We start from the raw sequence: 20,000 nt of genomic DNA, 5'->3' as shown, positions 1-20,000 counted from the left end.
CTATGTATGTATGTATAAATATACACTATGTATGTATGTGTAAATATACACTATATATGTATGTATAAATATACACTATGTATGTATGTATAAATATACACTATGTATGTATGTATAAATATACACTATGTATGTATGTATAAATATACACTATGTATGTATGTATAAATATACACTATGTATGTATAAATATATACTGTATGTATGTATAAATATACACTATGTATGTATGTATGTATGTATAAATATATACTGTATGTATGTATGTATGTATGTATGTATCTATAAATATATACTGTATGTATGTATAAATATACACTATGTATGTATAAATATATACTGTATGTATGTATGTATGTATGTATGTATGTATGTATGTATCTATAAATATATACTGTATGTATGTATATATAAATATATACTGTATGTATGTATAAATATACAGTGTGTACGTATAAATATATACTGTATGTATAAATATATACTGTATGTATAAATATATACTGTATGTATGTATGTATGTATAAATATATACTGTATGTATGTATGTATAAATATACAGTGTGTACGTATAAATATATACTGTATGTATAAATATATACTGTACGTATAAATATACACTGTGTATGTATGTCTTATATGTACACTACCAGTCAATAGTTTGGACACACCTTCTCATTCAAGGGTTTTTCTTTATTTTTACTATTTTCTACATTGTATAATAATAGTGAAGACATCAAAACTATGAAATAACACATCTGGAATCATGAAGTAACCAAAAAAAAAAGTGTTAAACTAATTATTCAAAGTAGCCATCCTTTGCCTTGATGACATCTTTACACACTATTGGCATCTCAACATTCTCTCAACCAGCTTCGGGAGGTTGAATTCCTTCGAAATTCATTTAAATTAACAGGTGTGCCTTGTTAAAAATTAAATTGTGAAATTTATTTCCTTCTGAATGCGTTTGAGCCAATCAGTGGTGTTGTGACAAGAGATAGGTGGTATACAGAAGAAAGCCCTATTTGGTAAAAGCACCAAGTCCATATTATGGCAAGAACAGCTCAAATAAGCAAAGAGAAACGACAGTCCATCATTACTTTAAGACATGAAGGTCAGTCAATCCAGGAAAATGTCAAGATCTTTGAAAGTTTCTTCAAGTGTAGTCGCAAAAACCATCAAGCGATGAAACGGTCTCTCATGAGGATCGCCACAGGAAAGGAAGACGCAGAGTTACCTCTGCTGCAGAGGATAAATTCATTAGAGTTACCAGCCTCAGATTGCAGCCCAAATAAATGCTTCACAGAGTTCAAGTAACAGACACATCTCAACATCAACTGTTCAGAGGAGACTGTGTGAATCAGGCCTTCATGGTTGAATTGCTGCAAAGAAAGCACTACTAAAGGACACCAACAATAAGAAGAGACTTGCTTGGGCCAAGAAACACGAGCATTGGACATTAGACCAGTGTAAATCTGTCTTTTGGTCTGATGAGTCCAAATGTAAGATTTTTGGTTCCAACCGCTGTGTCTTTGTGAGATGCAGAGTAGTTGAAGAGATGATCTCAGAATGTGTGGTTCCCACCGTGAAGCATGGAGGAAGAGGTGTGATGGTGTGGGGGTGCTTTGCTGGTGACACTGTCAGTGATATATTTGGAATTCAAGGCATATTTAACCAACATGGCTACCACAGAATTCTGCAGCGATATGCCATGCCATCTGGTTTGTGCTGAGTGGAATCCCCATTTGTTTTTCAACAGGACAATGACCCAAAACACACCTCCAGGTTGTGTAAGGGCTATTTGACCAAGAAGGAGAGTGATGGAGTGCTGCATCAGATGACCTGGCCTCCACAATCACACGACCTCAACCTAATTGAGATGGTTTGGGATGAGTTGGACCGCAGAGTGAAGGAAAACCAGCCAACAAGTGCTCAGCATATGTGGGAACTCCTTCAAGACGGTTGGAAAAGCATTCCAGGTGAAGCTGGTTGAGAGAATGCCAAGAGTGTGCAAAGCTGTCATCAAGGCAAAGGGTGGCTACTTTGAATAATTTTTGTTTTAACACCTTTTTGGTTACTACATGACAATATGTGGTATTTCATATTTTTGATGTCTTCACGATTATTCTACAATGTAGAAAATAGTAAAAAATAAAGAAAAACTCTTGAATGATTAGTTGTGTCCAAACTTTTGACTGGTAACTGAAAATATAAATAAACACAGGAAAATCACATTTGACTGCAAAATATACAGGCCCTTAAATATACACAGGCCCTTACAGGCCCTACACAGGCCCTTAAATAGAGTACTACACAGGCCCTTAAATATAGTACTACACAGGCCCTTAAATATAGTACTACACAGGCCCTTAAATATAGTACTACACAGGCCCTTAAATATAGTACTACACAGGCCCTTAAATATAGTACTACACAGGGCATTCGGAAAGTATTCAGACCTCTTCACTTTTTCCACATGGCTACATTACAGCCTTATTCTACAATAGATTAACAGGTTTTTTCCGCTCAATCTACACACAATAACCCAATATGACATCACAATAGCCCAATATGACATCACAATACCCCAATATGACATCACAATGACCCAATATGACATCACAATACCCCAATATGACAAAGAAAAAAACACTTTAAAACATTTTTGCAAATAAAATTTCCATAATTATTCAGACCCTTTACTCAGTACTTTGTTGAAGTACCTTTGGCAGTGATTACAGCCTCGAGTCTTCTTGGGTATGACTCTACAAGCTTGGTACATCTGTATTTGGGGAGTTTCTCCCATTCTTCTCTGCAGATCCTCTCAAGCTCTGTCAGGTTGGATGGGGAGCGTCGCTGCACAGCTATTTTCAGGTCTCTCCAGGGATGTTTGATCGGGTTCAAGTCCGGGCTCTGGCTGGGCCACTGAAGAACATTCAGAGACTTGTCCCAAAGCCATTCCTGTGTTGTCTTGTCTGTGTGCTTAGGGTCGTTGTGCTTAGGGTCGCTGGCCACTCTACTATAAAGGCCTGATTGGTGGAGTGCTGCAGAGATGGAAGGGTTGTCCTTCTGGAAGGTTCTCCTATCTCCACAGAGGAACTCTGGAGCTCTGTCCGAGTGACCATTGGGTTCTGGGTCACCTCCCTTACCAAGGCCCTTCTCCCCCGATTGCTCAGTTTGGCCGTGGGGCCACCTCAAGGAAATGTCTTGGTGGTTCCAAACTTCTTCCATTTAAGAATGTTGGAGGCCACTGTGTTCTTGGGGACCTTCAATGCTGCAGACATTTTTTGGTACCCTTCCCCAGATCTGTGCCTCTTCACAATGCTGTCTCAGCATTCCTTCGACCTCATGGCTTGGTTTTTGCTCTGACATGCACTGTCAACTGTGGGACCTTATATAGACAGGTGTGTGCCTTTCCAAATCATGTCCAATCAATTGAATTTACCACAGGTGGACTCCAATCAAGTCGTAGAAACATCTCAAGGATGATCAATGGAAACAGGATGCACCTGAACTCAATTTCTAGTCTCATAACTAAGGGTCTTGAATACTCATGTAAATAACATATTTCTGTTTATATATTTTTTATACATTTGCAGAAAAAACTGTTTTTGCTTTGTTATTATGGGGTATTGTGTGTAGATTGATGAGGGGAAAAAATGTTTTATCAATTTTAGAACAAGGCTGTAACGTAACAAAATGTGGAAACAGTCAAGGGGTCTGAATACTTTCCGAATGCACCGTAGCTACAGTAGGACACTCACCAGATTGGCTGAAAGGCACAAAGTTCCGTGGCAGGGTGCTGGGTGCTGCTGGTTGGCTGAACTTGCTTGGGGAGTGGCTTCGGCCCAGTCGTGGGGATGTCCGACCCATCGTAGCAGAGTCATACGGGGATAGCAGATTGGAGTGTGAGGGTTGTACCCTCCCCCGATGTGATTGATCGTAGCCAGGAACAGGGGAAGGAGGGGAGTGGTTTGAATCAATATAGCTGATTGATCCTCGCGGGCTGCGGTCATAGGTCATTCGGCGAGACGGAGAAGGAGATGCACGACGCTGGGTACGAGGCGATTGGTTGGGAGGGGTCAGCTGACCGTAGGAGGAGGGCTTCACCTTACTGCTGGAGAACATAGAATCCAGGTTGGAGAGGTTGGAGCTGGGGGAGTAGGGGAGAGAGCTGGAGCTGGGGGAGTAGGGGAGGGTAGAGCTGGAGATGGGGGAGTAGGGGAGGGTAGAGCTGGAGCTGGGGGAGTAGGGGAGGGTAGAGCTGGAGCTGGGGGAGTAGGGGAGGGTAGAGCTGGAGCTGGGGGAGTAGGGGAGAGAGCTGGAGCTGGGGGAGTAGGGGAGGGTAGAGATGGAGCTGGGGGAGTAGGGGAGAGAGCTGGAGCCTCCTCCTGTCTGTCTCTCTGAGGTTGAGGGTTGGGGCTTTTCTCTGGGGATCACAGCATCAGATGTAGTCTGTAGGGTGACGAGGAGGAGAACATACACAGCATTGTTACTGAGCTCTGGGTCGGAATAGCTGAGCTGTGTGTGTGTGTGTGTGTGTGTGTGTGTGTGTGTGTGTGTACCTGAGAAACAGACTGTGTGCTGGGGGAGACCTCCTGCAACAGAGAGGTAAACTCTCTGGATAACTCATCAGCCTGGGCCAGAGACGCATTCAGGTCCTCGTCCATCGTCTGGACTGCATGGTCCCACACACACACACACACACACACACACACACACACACATTAGGAGAAGCAACTACTGCTTAAATATAGAGTAGGACAAACTAGATATATTTTAAGTGTCTTCAGAATAGAATACTTGGAGCGGAGGACGTAACCTGACCTGTTATAGAGGAAGTTCAGGTCAGGATACTGACCCAGAGTCAGATGATGCCCTTTATCTACTGACCCAGAGTCAGATGAAGCCCTTTATCTACTGACCCAGAGTCAGATGAAGCCCTTTATCTACTGACCCAGAGTCAGATGGTCTCCTTTATCTACTGACCCAGTCAGATGAAGCCCTTTATCTACTGACCCAGTGTCAGATGAAGCCCTTTATCTACTGACCCAGAGTCAGATAATCCCCTTTATCTACTGACCCAGAGTCAGATGAAGCCCTTTATCTACTGACCCAGAGTCAGATAATCCCCTTTATCTAGTCAGATGAACTCATGGGTACCATTTATATATCTATGCATGTAGGTTGAAAATAAGTTGCTAACTAGCGTAAGCGCAATGACTGGAAGTCTAAGGTAACTGCTAGCATGTCATTGTACTAACGCTAGTTAGCGTTGGCTCGCGAAACTATCAAAATCCCGAAGTATCCCTTCAAGATGTTGTACTCACATAGTGTGTTACTGCCATAGCTAACACAGTGGGTATGTACAGTGGATCTCCCTTTAAAAGTTGTGACGTACCGCAGCACAGCTGTCGCAGAATTGTACGGCACGTTATTTAAGTGTCAGCCATTGTTGCCATTAATGCTAGTTAGGCCACCAGAGGGCATCTTTGAGAAGCATTTGACTGTTATTAAATATTGACTGTACTAGAGAAAACATGTTTTTTTGTAAGAACATAGTATATGGGATGGATTTTAAGAAATGTAGCTTAGTTTGATTAATGTTATGATGTTTCTCTTCCAAGAAAAACAAAAAATAGAGAGCAAAATATTTCTCTGTACTATGTGACCGGTCAGGAGTAGACTACGAGTGACGACGAGTGAAGAACAAAATAATCCTAACATTTCCCCCAAAAAATCTGATTGATTTATCACGACCAGTCTCCATGCTATGTCATTCAGGGATATTTATTCCCACAGTAATTCGCTATGGATCCATTGATATATATTTAAAGTGCCTAAACTTCGGCAAGAGTCTATTGTCCTGCTGATTGTTGAAATAAAACATCTGGATTTTGAAAGAGTATTTGTATCATTATTTTATTAACGGAAAGCATAAAGATGTTGATGAAGAAATACTGTGCAGTATACATGCGTTATCCGACATGTTGCGGTTGCATGAGGTTTGTCGTTAGAAATGTAAACATTTAGAGTTTTTAATACATTGCAAATTGGGCGGGATTTCTTTTCCACACCTACAGTAGCCGAGCTATTAGACTATCATTTTATAAAGGTTGGAGAGTTTATTAGGCCTGCAGTAGGTTATAACAAGCTATGCATTCGGGGAATGTTTAAAAGTCCAAACGTTATGGATGGAGTTAGAATTTTGGCTGTTAGAAGTATTAAAAATCAACCAAATGTCTGCCTTTTAATGCTTTATTATCCAAATGTTTAAAGTGCGCGTGGGCGACAGAGAGAATGTGGGCGACAGAGAGAATGCACTTGACTGTTTTTAATATTAGGAGGAGCTGAAAATTGCGTGTCAATTCATAAACCACGTGCCATGGAATCGGTTCATCGAAAATCTCTTCCCAACTATTTTGCAATCTATATGTCACAGCTGTCAATTTTTTGGTCCTTAAATGAAACTGGTATATATTTTTATTTATCACAATTTTCTTTAACAAATGTCGGTCTTTAATGCAGGGCCAACAGACACGTTCCTTACTTTTTACGGTAAATCTGCAATTAGTTGGTTGTAATTTTGGGTAGAGCAGACATTTCCATATGTCTGCGTTAGCTGCATGTGTGACATAACTCCACCAGTCCTATTTATGATATCACTTACAAAGATTATACCTTATTTTTAAACTTTTTTTTTCAAAACTATTTTTTAATTTTTTTTTATCGATGAGTAGATTTGAGTTTAACCACAATATTTGTTGTATTATTTGTTCTGTCTTTTCTGGTGGATTAAACACCAACTTTCTATGGTTTGTTTTAAAAATAGCGATATTTTGGAGATTATTTCGTTTTCAAATAACCGAAAGTGAAAGGTTGTAATGTGAATAAAGAGAAAAAGCCAATTCTTGAACATGGGGTGAGACTTTCTTACTAATCTGCTCGAGAACCAGTTCAGACACCTTTAATATTTAATCATTTCTGCCCTCTGAATTCATATTCATTATATAAATAGGCCCTTTTAAAGTTTGTCTGGCTTGCCTTTACAAATAAAATGTCACGCCCTGCCCATAGAGAGCCCTCGGGGTTCTCAATGGTGTAATAGGTCAGGGCGTGACTAGTTTTTTTTTCTCTTTTCTAGTTATTATAGTTCTATGTTGGTGCGTGTGTATGGTTCCCAATTGGAGGCAGCTGATCATCGTTGCCTCTAATTGGGGATCATACTTCCTGTGTCATTTCTCCCACCTGCGATGTAGGATATTGTTTTCGTGTTAGTGACCATGTGCGCTACGTATTTGCACGTTCGTTACATCTCTGTTGTTTTTGGAAGCTTCGCTATTACTAAAATGTGGAACTCTACTTACGCTGCGCCGTGGTCCATTAATTTATGCAACGATCGTGACATAAAATTGAATATTTTTTGCTCATATAATTTAAAAACAGGTCGCTAGGTGCAGGGAAGGCAATAAGAAAATAGGTCAACTGGGAAATGACTAGAGTCAATCAGGGTGATTTTTCCGCAAATAGACAGGTAGTTTCCTTTCCATGGTAGCAAGATCTTAACCATTTTTACTAACTTTCTATTAAAATGTATTGGAGTGAGATCATTTCTTTCTTTTGGGATTTGTATACCGAGTATGTCCACAACCCCGTCAGATCATTTTATTGGTAAACTACATGGTAATGTAAAAGTTATATTTTTTTAGTGATCAAATACATAATATAGTTTAAAAAATGTTTTTAAATCAAGCTTGCCACAGGCATCTGATTATTCATTATGACAATTATTTATTTCTGGTCTGTGAAAATATCTAAGTGGTTTTTATTTAATTATAATGCAGAGTTAATAATAATAATAATAATAATAATAATAATTATCGTTGGATAACAGATCGCCTCTCGGAACTCATTAAGAGGCGGCTTCTATCTTCAATATGCTTAAAATACTTTATTATCCAAATGTTTCAAGTGCGTGTGGGCGACGGAAAGAATGCATTTGACTGTTTTTAATATTAGGGCTTTCAGGAGGAATGGAAAACTGCGCGTCAATTCATAAACCACGTGATTACATCGACCATCTCTGCCCATCTGTATGGCACAGCTGTCCATTTTACACACAGATATTCCATTCGTGCCACAGTTTAGACTACCGATAGATCAGCGTTCTGATAGTGCGGTGCAATGACAGAATGCCGGCATCTACCACTAACGGTCACTAACGGTCACGGCATAAACTCAACACCTTTAAAAGAAGAACCACTGTATGTCTCCATGGGTGGTGTTAAGGGTGATCTGGTACTCACACATGTTACTACCGTATACTGTAGTCGCTAGGGGCATGCATCTCTATGACTGGGGTTAACCTCTTAAAACGAAAATGGTAAATGCCTAAATAGACGTGTAATTACATGATTCTGACATGGCAAAAACGTGGTATATTTGGAAAGAAGACATCTGGGTGATTATGGGGAAATGATCAGAAGATAGGAGTTACATAGTTCAGAATACACAAGATCAAACACACACAAAATAACACTTTAAAATTATTATTTTTTTAAGTCATCTTTCATTGACAAGCTATAAGTAAATTATTGATGACCAGAACTGGAAACACATCAGATGGCTTCCACAACATGTGAACAATATCAGGAATAAAAATGGGATTGATAGACCTTACTAAAATATCTTCCCATTTCTAGTTGTAAGTAGTGTCAGGTGTGGTCACGGGACATTTCAAAGTGTCCCTGTTTTTACCAACTGGATGTGCCTAAAAAGTATTGTTCACTATAAAAACTAAAACTCGTAGACCACCAACAGCTCTCAAACATTGTAGTGGTGTCGGGGGACATACAGGGGATATCCAATTGTGCCTGAACGTTTAGCCTAGGCATATCCAATGTATTGACATCAAAACTATGAAATACCACATATGGAATCATGTAGTAACCAAAAAAAGTGTTCAACAAATTATTCAAAGTAGCCATCCTTTGCCTTGATGACAGCATTGCACACTCTTGGCATTCTCTCAACCAGCTACACGAGGAATGCTTTTCCAGCAGTCTTGAAGGAGTTCCCACATATGCTGAGCACTTGTTGCCTGGTTTTCCTCCACTCTGCGGTCCAACTCATCCCAAACCGTCTCCATTAGGTTGAGGTCAGGTGATTGTGGAGGCCCGGTCATCTGATGCAGCACTCCATCACTCTCCTTATTGGTCAAAAAGCCGTACACAGCCTGGAGGTGTGTTTTGGGTCATTGTCCTGTTGAAAAACAAATGATAGTCCCACTAAGAGCAAACCAGATGGGATGGTGTATCACTGCAGAATGCTGTGGTAGCCATGCTGGTTAAGTGTGCCTTGAATTCTAAATAAATCACAGACAGTGTCGCCAGCAAAGCACCCCCACACCATCACACCTCTTCCTCCATGCTTCACGGTGGGAACCACACATTCGGAGATCATCCGTTCACCTACTCTGCGTCTCACAAAGACATGGTGGTTGGAACCAAAAATCTGAAATCAGACCAAAGGACAGATTTCCACCAGTCTAATGTCCATTGCTCGTGTTTCTTGGCACAAGCAAGTCTCTTCTTCTTATTGGTGTCCTTTAGTAGTGGTTTCTTTGCAGCAATTCAACCATGAAGGTCTGATTCATACAGACTCCTCTGAACAGTTGATGTTGAGATGTGTCTGTTACTTGAACTCTGAAGCATTTATTTGGGCTGCAATCTGAGGCTGGTAACTCTAGTGAACTTATCCTCTGCAGCAAAGGTAACTCTGGGTCTTCCTGTCCTGTGGTGGTCCTCATGAGAGACAGTTTCATCATAGCGCTTGATGGTTTTAGCAACTGCACTTGAAGAAACTTTAAAAGTTCTTGAAATGTTCAGCATTGACTGACCTTCATGTCTTAAAGTAATGATGGACTGTCATTTCTCTTTGCTTATTTGAGCTGTTCTTGCCATAATATGGGCGTGGTCTTTTACCAAATAGGGCTATCTTCTCAAATATAAACATATATTTTGATTTGTTTAACACCTGTTTTGGTTAATACATGATTCCATATGTGTTATTTCATAAGTGGTACTGTGCATAAAAAAATATATATATATAGAACATCTTATCAAACTGAAACTCGGTTACACCCCGTGTCCTTCACTAAAAAAAGGTACAACAAAAGAAATAAGCTGAACTATTTACAAAATGGCGTTCGTGTTTGTTTTCCATCCCAGGTATAGATGATTAGATATCACGTTCACCATAGCTTGTGCATGTCGTGATAGTCTTTGAAGCAAGTCTCTCTCTGACCAGGAAACAAAAAGAGAACTGACATTTCGGACAGAAGATCATTTTCCCCTTTTCAATACTTGCAGTTTTCCCTTTAGTCTTTTGGCATGTGTGTTGGATAGTGGCGTTCCCCACCTTGAGTGGGGAGTGGGGGGGGGGGGGGTCTTGTGATGGTTGTGAGGTTGCTTTGGGATCCCAAATTCAGCCATTTCCAACACCAGTTGCTCTCTGAAGGCCAACTGGGAGAGAAGGGTTTGACCTTTTGCTTTCGCCCATCTGTTTGTGGAGAATGAAAACACAAAGTGGTACCACTTCCTGGTCTGGTGGAAGACCTGGTAGTAGCCTATCAGAGCATCAGATCGGTCGACACCCCCTATGCTGGCATTGTAGTCCTTCACAGAAACAGGAACGGGGACGTTCTTCCTCACCCGTGCCCCATTGGCATTTTTCACCCTCCTTGGGACATGGTTGTTATTGAATGCCTTATGCTGTGTGGGTGAGCATGGTTACTCCCCTAGTGTCCTTCCAATTCACAAACAGCAGCTTGTTAGTCCTGATCCAACATATGGTCCCCATCTCCTCTGTCTTTGTCATGTCTTGGGGAAACCGGTTCTGTTAGGAGGAATGGTCCCCATCTCCACTGTCTTTGTCATGTCATTTACCTTGGTCTTGGGGAAACCGGTTCTGTTAGGAGGAATGGTCCCCATCTCCTCTGTCTTTGTCATGTCTTGGTGAAACCGGTTCTGTTAGGAGGAATGGTCCCCATCTCCTCTGTCTTTGTCATGTCTTGGGGAAACCGGTTCTGTTAGGAGGAATGGTCCCCCTCTCCTCTGTCTTTGTCATGTCTTGGGGAAACCGGTTCTGTTAGGAGGAATGGTCCCCATCTCCTCGGTCTTTGTCATGTGGTTTACCTTGGTCTTGGGGAAACCGATTCTGTCAGGACGAATGGTGCCACAAGCCCTTATTTTATTTTTCAAGAGGTCTTGACATAGCAGTGGGGGGGTGAAGACCTTGACCGGCGGGGGCGCTTGCTAAGGAGGGGTGAAGGCCTTGACCGGCAGCGGGGCGCTTGCTAAGGAGGGGTGAAGGCCTTGACCGGCAGGGGGGCGCTTGCTAAGGAGGGGTGAAGGCCTTGACCGGCAGGGGGGCGCTTGCTAAGGAGGGGTGAAGGCCTTGACCGGTGGGGGCGCTTGCTAAGGAGGGTAAAAGACCTTGACCGGCGGGGGCGCTTGCTAAGGAGGGGTGAAGGCCTTGACCGGCAGGGGGGCGCTTGCTAAGGAGGGGTGAAGGCCTTGACCGGTGGGGGCGCTTGCTAAGGAGGGGTGAAGGCCTTGACCGGTGGGGGCGCTTGCTAAGGAGGGGTGAAGGCCTTGACCGGCAGGGGGGCGCTTGCTAAGGAGGGGTGAAGGCCTTGACCGGCAGGGGGGCGCTTGCTAAGGAGGGGTGAAGGCCTTGACCGGCAGGGGGGCGCTTGCTAAGGAGGGGTGAAGGCCTTGACCGGCAGGGGGGCGCTTGCTAAGGAGGGGTGAAGACCTTGACCGGCAGGGGGGCGCTTGCTAAGGAGGGGTGAAGGCCTTAACCGGCAGGGGGCGCTTGCTAAGGAGGGGTGAAGGCCTTGACCGGCAGGGGGGCGCTTGCTAAGGAGGGGTGAAGGCCTTGACCGGCAGGGGGGCGCTTGCTAAGGAGGGGTGAAGGCCTTGACCGGCAGGGGGGCGCTTGCTAAGGAGGGGTGAAGGCCTTGACCGGCAGGGGGGCGCTTGCTAAGGAGGGGTGAAGACCTTGACCGGCAGGGGGGCGCTTGCTAAGGAGGGGTGAAGGCCTTAACCGGCAGGGGGGCGCTTGCTAAGGAGGGGTGGCTCCCAAAAGGCATCATCCAAATCCTCTGCATCCTCCTGTGGTGAATAAAATAAAGAGATATACTGTTATAAAGACATACGGAATTACAGTTGATTCAATTTACTAAACGACATCACTGTCACACACACTCACACACACACACACACACACACACACACACACACACACACACACAGAGGTAAGAACCACAAATAAAACAATGGCCATGAGAGTTTAGTGGCCTCTCCAAAGATACAAGGATAAAACTTAGACGAGAAAACAGTGAACTAATATGAAGAAACAGACAATAACTACTTGGGAATGATATAACATTGAAATGACTTGTTACATAGGCCTATGTAAACTAAATCCAAAGCACAAAAAGCAGACAACTTATAATAAACTAAATACATATAGTAAATTAACTTTATAAAGTCATGAAAATAATTTACTTATAATAAACTAAATACATATTGTAAATTAGCTTTATAAAGCCATGAAAATAATTTACTTATAATAAAATAAATACATATAGTAAATTAGCTTTATAAAGCCATGAAAATAATTTACTTATAATAAACTAAATACATATTGTAAATTAGCTTTATAAAGCCATGAAAATAATTTACTTATAATAAACTAAATACATATTGTAAATTAACTATATAAAGTCATGAAAATAATTTACTTACAGATCTGAAAGTGGATCCAATCCTTCTAGAACGCAATCTTCGTCGGCCCGATTCGGAATCCTCTTTTTAGGTTCCAGTTCGATATTCTTAGTAGATATTATTATTTTTCTACCCTCCTTGAGAAGCTTTTATAATAAAGTTATAAAATCTGGATGAAATCTGTTGACAATGTAATGTAGCGTGCTCTGTGCGTCTCGTCTCGGAGTCAGGTAGAAACGCATAAAATGTTCTTGGCCTTGCTTTGTCCCACCCAGGTCAACTGCATATCCCTGGAAAGCTTATCTCATTGGCTACAAGACTATCAAGGTGCCAGAGTAGCCAATCCCCTGCGTAATGGATGCCTACAGCGCGTAAGCAGGCAACGTCATATTCTTTATGCGCAAAGATATAGTCACTCAGTGGACATTTGATGTTGCCATTAAGTCATACATCATCAGATAGCATGGCAATAGGCTAGATGTACAGTAGCAGCCATCTTGGAATTAGGTCAACGGCTTATGTATGCCCATATATGGTAGTAAATCACACCAAAGATTTTGAAGGCACAGATCAATAGCCAAGATACTTAGCTTTCCGCAGACAACCTGCTCTTGCAGACAGGGGCTACTGTTCTCATACCAGACTGAATGGAATAAATCATAACGATACGGTCCCCAAATATTTGGGGACTTTACACTTTAAGACGGGAGTTGTAATACTCACACATGCTGCTAGCGTATCTGTTCTGGGAACTCATGGCTGCGGAGTGGTGGTGGTAACCCACTTCCTGGATTAACAAACACACGAAAACAACAATAAACAATACAAACAAACACATGACATCAAGCAGGATGAGAGATAACTACACTCACACATCGATACCATTCATACCGGTCTGCTAAAAGGCAGTGCTTTCGATTTCAGGGGGTGTGTGTGTGTGTGTGGGGGGGGGGGGGGGGTAGGCTGTACCCCTTGATTGAAAAAACAAAAAGAGCAAAAAATACACCCCTCATTAGCTTAAACATTTGATGGTAAAAAAAAATGGATCCCGATTATATGAAGCAATCTACAAGTACGCTTTCCTCTGTGAGGCTTTATGCTACAGACACGTTAGAAACACGCTGTGAATTCTAGAAGAAAGATGCAACTTCCATCTTCATGTGGATATTTGGCTCAGCAGGTCAGAACTCGAACACGAGACCAGCACACGGAACTCAGCAGGTCAGAACTAGAACACGAGACCAGCACACGGAACTCAGCAGGTCAGAACTAGAACACGAGACCAGCACACGGAACTCAGCAGGTCAGAACTAGAACACGAGACCAGCACACGGAACTCAGCAGGTCAGAACTAGAACACGAGACCAGCACACGGAACTCAGCAGGTCAGAACTAGAACACGAGACCAGCACACGGAACTCAGCAGGTCAGAACTAGAACACGAGACCAGCACACGGAACTCAGCAGGTCAGAACTTTATTCTGGGTCAGGCAACCACCATCTCAATTAGTTTGTTAGAGAAATATATATTTCCCTATCCATATTATATAAAATGATAATAAACCCCAAAAATATGTCATGAGTCATGTACTCGCTTCAAACAAAATATATCCCTGAATCAAAACAACTTTTAATATACTGTATACACTGCTATACACTAACCCTATAGCTATCATTAACTAACCCTGACCTTATAGTTATCATTAACTAACCCTGACCCTATACACTGCTATACACTGACCTATAGCTATCATTAACTAACCCTGACCCTATAGCTATCATTAACTAACCCTGACCCTATACACTGCTATACACTGACCTATAGCTATCATTAACTACCCCTGACCCTATACACTGCTATACACTAACCTATAGCTATCATTAACTAACCCTGACCCTATACACTGCTATACACTGACCTATAGCTATCATTAACTAACCCTGACCCTATATACTGCTATACACTAACCTATAGCTATCATTAACTACCCCTGACCCTATAGCTATCATTAACTAACCCTGACCCTATACACTGCTATACACTAACCCTATAGCTATCATTAACTAACCCTGACCCTATATACTGCTATACACTAACCTATAGCTATCATTAACTACCCCTGACCCTATAGCTATCATTAACTAACCCTGACCCTATACACTGCTATACACTAACCTTATAGCTATCATTAACTAACCCTGACCCTATACACTGCTATACACTAACCCTATAGCTATCATTAACTAACCCTGACCCTATATACTGCTATACACTAACCTTATAGCTATCATTAACTAACCCTGACCCTATATACTGCTATACACTAACCTTATAGTTATCATTAACTAACCCTGACCCTATACACTGCTATACACTAACCTTATAGCTATCATTAACTAACCCTGACCCTATATACTGCTATACACTAACCTTATAGCTATCATTAACTAACCCTGACCCTATATACTGCTATACACTAACCTTATAGTTATCATTAACTAACCCTGACCCTATACACTGCTATACACTAACCTTATAGTTATCATTAACTAACCCTGACCCTATACACTGCTATACACTAACCTTATAGCTATCATTAACTACCCCTGACCCTATAGCAATCATTAACTAACCCTGACCCTATATACTGCTATACACTAACCTTATAGTTATCATTAACTAACCCTGACCCTATATACTGCTATACACTAACCTTATAGCTATCATTAACTAACCCTGACCCTATATACTGCTATACACTAACCTTATAGTTATCATTAACTAACCCTGACCCTATACACTGCTATACACTAACCTTATAGTTATCATTAACTAACCCTGACCCTATACACTGCTATACACTAACCTTATAGCTATCATTAACTACCCCTGACCCTATAGCTATCATTAACTAACCCTGACCCTATAGTTATCATTAACTAACCCTGACCCTATAGCTATCATTAACTAACCCTGACCCTATAGCTATCATTAACTAACCCTGACCCTATAGTTATCATTAACTAACCCTGACCCTATAGCTATCATTAACTAACCCTGACCCTATAGCTATCATTAACTAACCCTGACCCTATATACTGCTATACACTAACCCTATAGCTATCATTAACGACCCCTGACCCTATATACTGCTATACACTAACCTTATAGCTATCATTAACTAACCCTGACCCTGTAGTTATCATTAACTAACCCTGACCCTATAGCTATCATTAACTAACCCTATAGCTATCATTAACTAACCCTGACCCTATACACTAACCTTATAGCTATCATTAACTAACCCTGACCCTATAGCTATCATTAACTAACCATGACCCTATATACTGCTATACACTAACCTTATAGCAATCATTAACTAACCCTGACCCTATAGCTATCATTAACTAACCCTGACCTTATAGCTATCATTAACTAACCCTGACCCTATAGCTATCATTAACTAACCCTGACCCTATAGCTATCATTAACTACCCCTGACCCTATAGCTATCATTAACTACCCCTGACCCTATAGCCATCATTAACTAACCATGACCCTATAGTTATCATTAACTAACCCTGACCCTATAGCCATCATGAACTAACCCTGACCCTATAGCTATCATTAACTACCGCTGACCCTATAGCTATCATTAACTACCCCTGACCCTATAGCCATCATTAACTAACCATGACCCTATAGTTATCATTAACTAACCCTGACCCTATAGTTATCATTAACTAACCCTGACCCTATAGTTATCATTAACTACCCCTGACCCTATAGCCATCATTAACTAACCATGACCCTATAGTTATCATTAACTAACCCTGACCCTATAGTTATCATTAACTAACCCTGACCCTATAGCTATCATTAACTACCCCTGACCCTATAGCTATCATTAACTAACCCTGACCCTATATACTGCTATACACTAACCTATAGCTATCATTAACTACCCCTGACCCTATAGCTATCATTAACTAACCCTGACCCTATACACTGCTATACACTAACCTTATAGCTATCATTAACTAACCCTGACCCTATACACTGCTATACACTAACCCTATAGCTATCATTAACTAACCCTGACCCTATATACTGCTATACACTAACCTTATAGCTATCATTAACTAACCCTGACCCTATATACTGCTATACACTAACCTTATAGTTATCATTAACTAACCCTGACCCTATACACTGCTATACACTAACCTTATAGCTATCATTAACTAACCCTGACCCTATATACTGCTATACACTAACCTTATAGCTATCATTAACTAACCCTGACCCTATATACTGCTATACACTAACCTTATAGTTATCATTAACTAACCCTGACCCTATACACTGCTATACACTAACCTTATAGTTATCATTAACTAACCCTGACCCTATACACTGCTATACACTAACCTTATAGCTATCATTAACTACCCCTGACCCTATAGCAATCATTAACTAACCCTGACCCTATATACTGCTATACACTAACCTTATAGTTATCATTAACTAACCCTGACCCTATACACTGCTATACACTAACCTTATAGCTATCATTAACTAACCCTGACCCTATATACTGCTATACACTAACCTTATAGTTATCATTAACTAACCCTGACCCTATACACTGCTATACACTAACCTTATAGTTATCATTAACTAACCCTGACCCTATACACTGCTATACACTAACCTTATAGCTATCATTAACTACCCCTGACCCTATAGCTATCATTAACTAACCCTGACCCTATAGTTATCATTAACTAACCCTGACCCTATAGCTATCATTAACTAACCCTGACCCTATAGCTATCATTAACTAACCCTGACCCTATAGTTATCATTAACTAACCCTGACCCTATAGCTATCATTAACTAACCCTGACCCTATAGCTATCATTAACTAACCCTGACCCTATATACTGCTATACACTAACCCTATAGCTATCATTAACGACCCCTGACCCTATATACTGCTATACACTAACCTTATAGCTATCATTAACTAACCCTGACCCTATAGTTATCATTAACTAACCCTGACCCTATAGCTATCATTAACTAACCCTATAGCTATCATTAACTAACCCTGACCCTATACACTAACCTTATAGCTATCATTAACTAACCCTGACCCTATAGTTATCATTAACTAACCCTGACCCTATAGCTATCATTAACTAACCATGACCCTATATACTGCTATACACTAACCTTATAGCAATCATTAACTAACCCTGACCCTATAGCTATCATTAACTAACCCTGACCTTATAGCTATCATTAACTAACCCTGACCCTATAGCTATCATTAACTAACCCTGACCCTATAGCTATCATTAACTACCCCTGACCCTATAGCTATCATTAACTACCCCTGACCCTATAGCCATCATTAACTAACCATGACCCTATAGTTATCATTAACTAACCCTGACCCTATAGCCATCATTAACTAACCCTGACCCTATAGCTATCATTAACTACCCCTGACCCTATAGCTATCATTAACTACCCCTGACCCTATAGCCATCATTAACTAACCATGACCCTATAGTTATCATTAACTAACCCTGACCCTATAGTTATCATTAACTAACCCTGACCCTATAGTTATCATTAACTACCCCTGACCCTATAGCCATCATTAACTAACCATGACCCTATAGTTATCATTAACTAACCCTGACCCTATAGTTATCATTAACTAACCCTGACCCTATAGTTATCATTAACTACCCCTGACCCTATAGTTATCATTAACTAACCCTGACCCTATTGCTATCATTAACTACCCCTGACCCTATAGCTATCATTAACTAACCCTGATCCTATAGTTATCATTTTCTAACCCTGACCCTATAGCTATCATTAACTAACCCTGACCCTATAGCTATCATTAACTAACCCTGACCCTATAGCTATCATTAACTACCCCTGATCCTATAGTTATCATTAACTAACCCTGACCCTATAGCTATCATTAACTAACCCTGACCCTATAGTTATCATTAACTACCCCTGATCCTATAGCTATCATTAACTAACCCTGATCCTATAGTTATCATTAACTACCCCTGACCCTATAGCTATCATTAACTACCCCTGATCCTATAGCTATCATTAACTAACCCTGACCCTATAGTTATCATTAACTAACCCTGACCCTATAGCTATCATTAACTAACCCTGACCCTATAGCAATCATTAACTAACCCTGACCCTATATACTGCTATACACTAACCTTATAGCTATCATTAACTAACCCTGACCCTATAGCTATCATTAACTAACCCTGACCCTATAGCTATCATTAACTACCCCTGACCCTATAGCTATCATTAACTAACCCTGACCCTATAGCTATCATTAACTACCCCTGACCCTATAGCCATCATTAACTAACCCTGACCCTATAGCTATCATTAACTAACCCTGACCCTATAGCTATCATTAACTAACCCTGACCCTATAGCTATCATTAACTAACCCTGACCCTATAGCTATCATTAACTAACCCTGACCCTATAGCTATCATTAACTAACCCTGACCCTATAGCTATCATTAACTAACCCTGACCCTATAGCTATCATTAACTACCCCTGACCCTATAGCTATCATTAACTAACCCTGACCCTATAGCTATCATTAACTACCCCTGACCCTATATACTGCTATACACTAACCTTATAGCTATCATTAACTAATCCTGACCCTATACACTAACCTTATAGCTATCATTAACTAACCCTGACCCTATAGCTATCATTAACTAACCCTAACCCTATATACTGCTATACACTAACCTTATAGCTATCATTAACTAACCCTGACCCTATACACTGCTATACACTAACCTTATAGCTATCATTAACTAACCCTGACCCTATAGCTATCATTAACTAACCCTGACCCTATAGCTATCATTAACTACCCCTGACCCTATAGCTATCATTAACTACCCCTGACCCTATAGCTATCATTAACTACCCCTGACCTTATAACTATCATTAACTACCCCTGACCCTATAGCTATCATTAACTAACCCTGACCCTATAGCTATCATTAACTACCCCTGACCCTATAGCTATCATTAACTAATCCTGACCCTATACACTAACCTTATAGCTATCATTAACTAACCCTGACCCTATAGCTATCATTAACTACCCCTGACCCTA

At 40.9% G+C, this 20,000-nt stretch overlaps 1 protein-coding gene and 1 long non-coding RNA gene across 6 annotated transcripts in view; both read right to left on the bottom strand.

Moving 5' to 3' along the window:
* ppp1r13l (protein phosphatase 1, regulatory subunit 13 like) overlaps positions 1–20,000 on the bottom strand; it is a 68,900-nt gene that overhangs the window by 15,327 nt on the left and 33,573 nt on the right. For all 3 annotated transcript variants that reach the window (XM_036961981.2, XM_036961980.2, XM_036961984.2), the window contains 3 exons: positions 13,515–13,578; positions 4,566–4,678; positions 3,765–4,455 (listed from right to left, as the gene is read on the bottom strand). In XM_036961981.2, the coding sequence (XP_036817876.2) occupies positions 3,765–4,455; positions 4,566–4,678; positions 13,515–13,548 (838 nt within the window). In that variant the 5' untranslated portion in view covers positions 13,549–13,578. The remainder of the gene's footprint in view (positions 1–3,764; positions 4,456–4,565; positions 4,679–13,514; positions 13,579–20,000) is intronic.
* Positions 1–20,000, bottom strand: part of LOC149972443 (uncharacterized) — a 43,749-nt gene that overhangs the window by 15,327 nt on the left and 8,422 nt on the right. The gene's annotated exons all lie outside the window — the stretch shown is intronic.

This window comes from Oncorhynchus mykiss, chromosome 24, assembly GCF_057628025.1.
Source record: "Oncorhynchus mykiss isolate SJ-2025 chromosome 24, ASM5762802v1, whole genome shotgun sequence".
NCBI classification, from domain to species: domain Eukaryota; kingdom Metazoa; phylum Chordata; class Actinopteri; order Salmoniformes; family Salmonidae; genus Oncorhynchus; species Oncorhynchus mykiss.
This window is presented reverse-complemented; position numbering and strand designations above follow the sequence as displayed.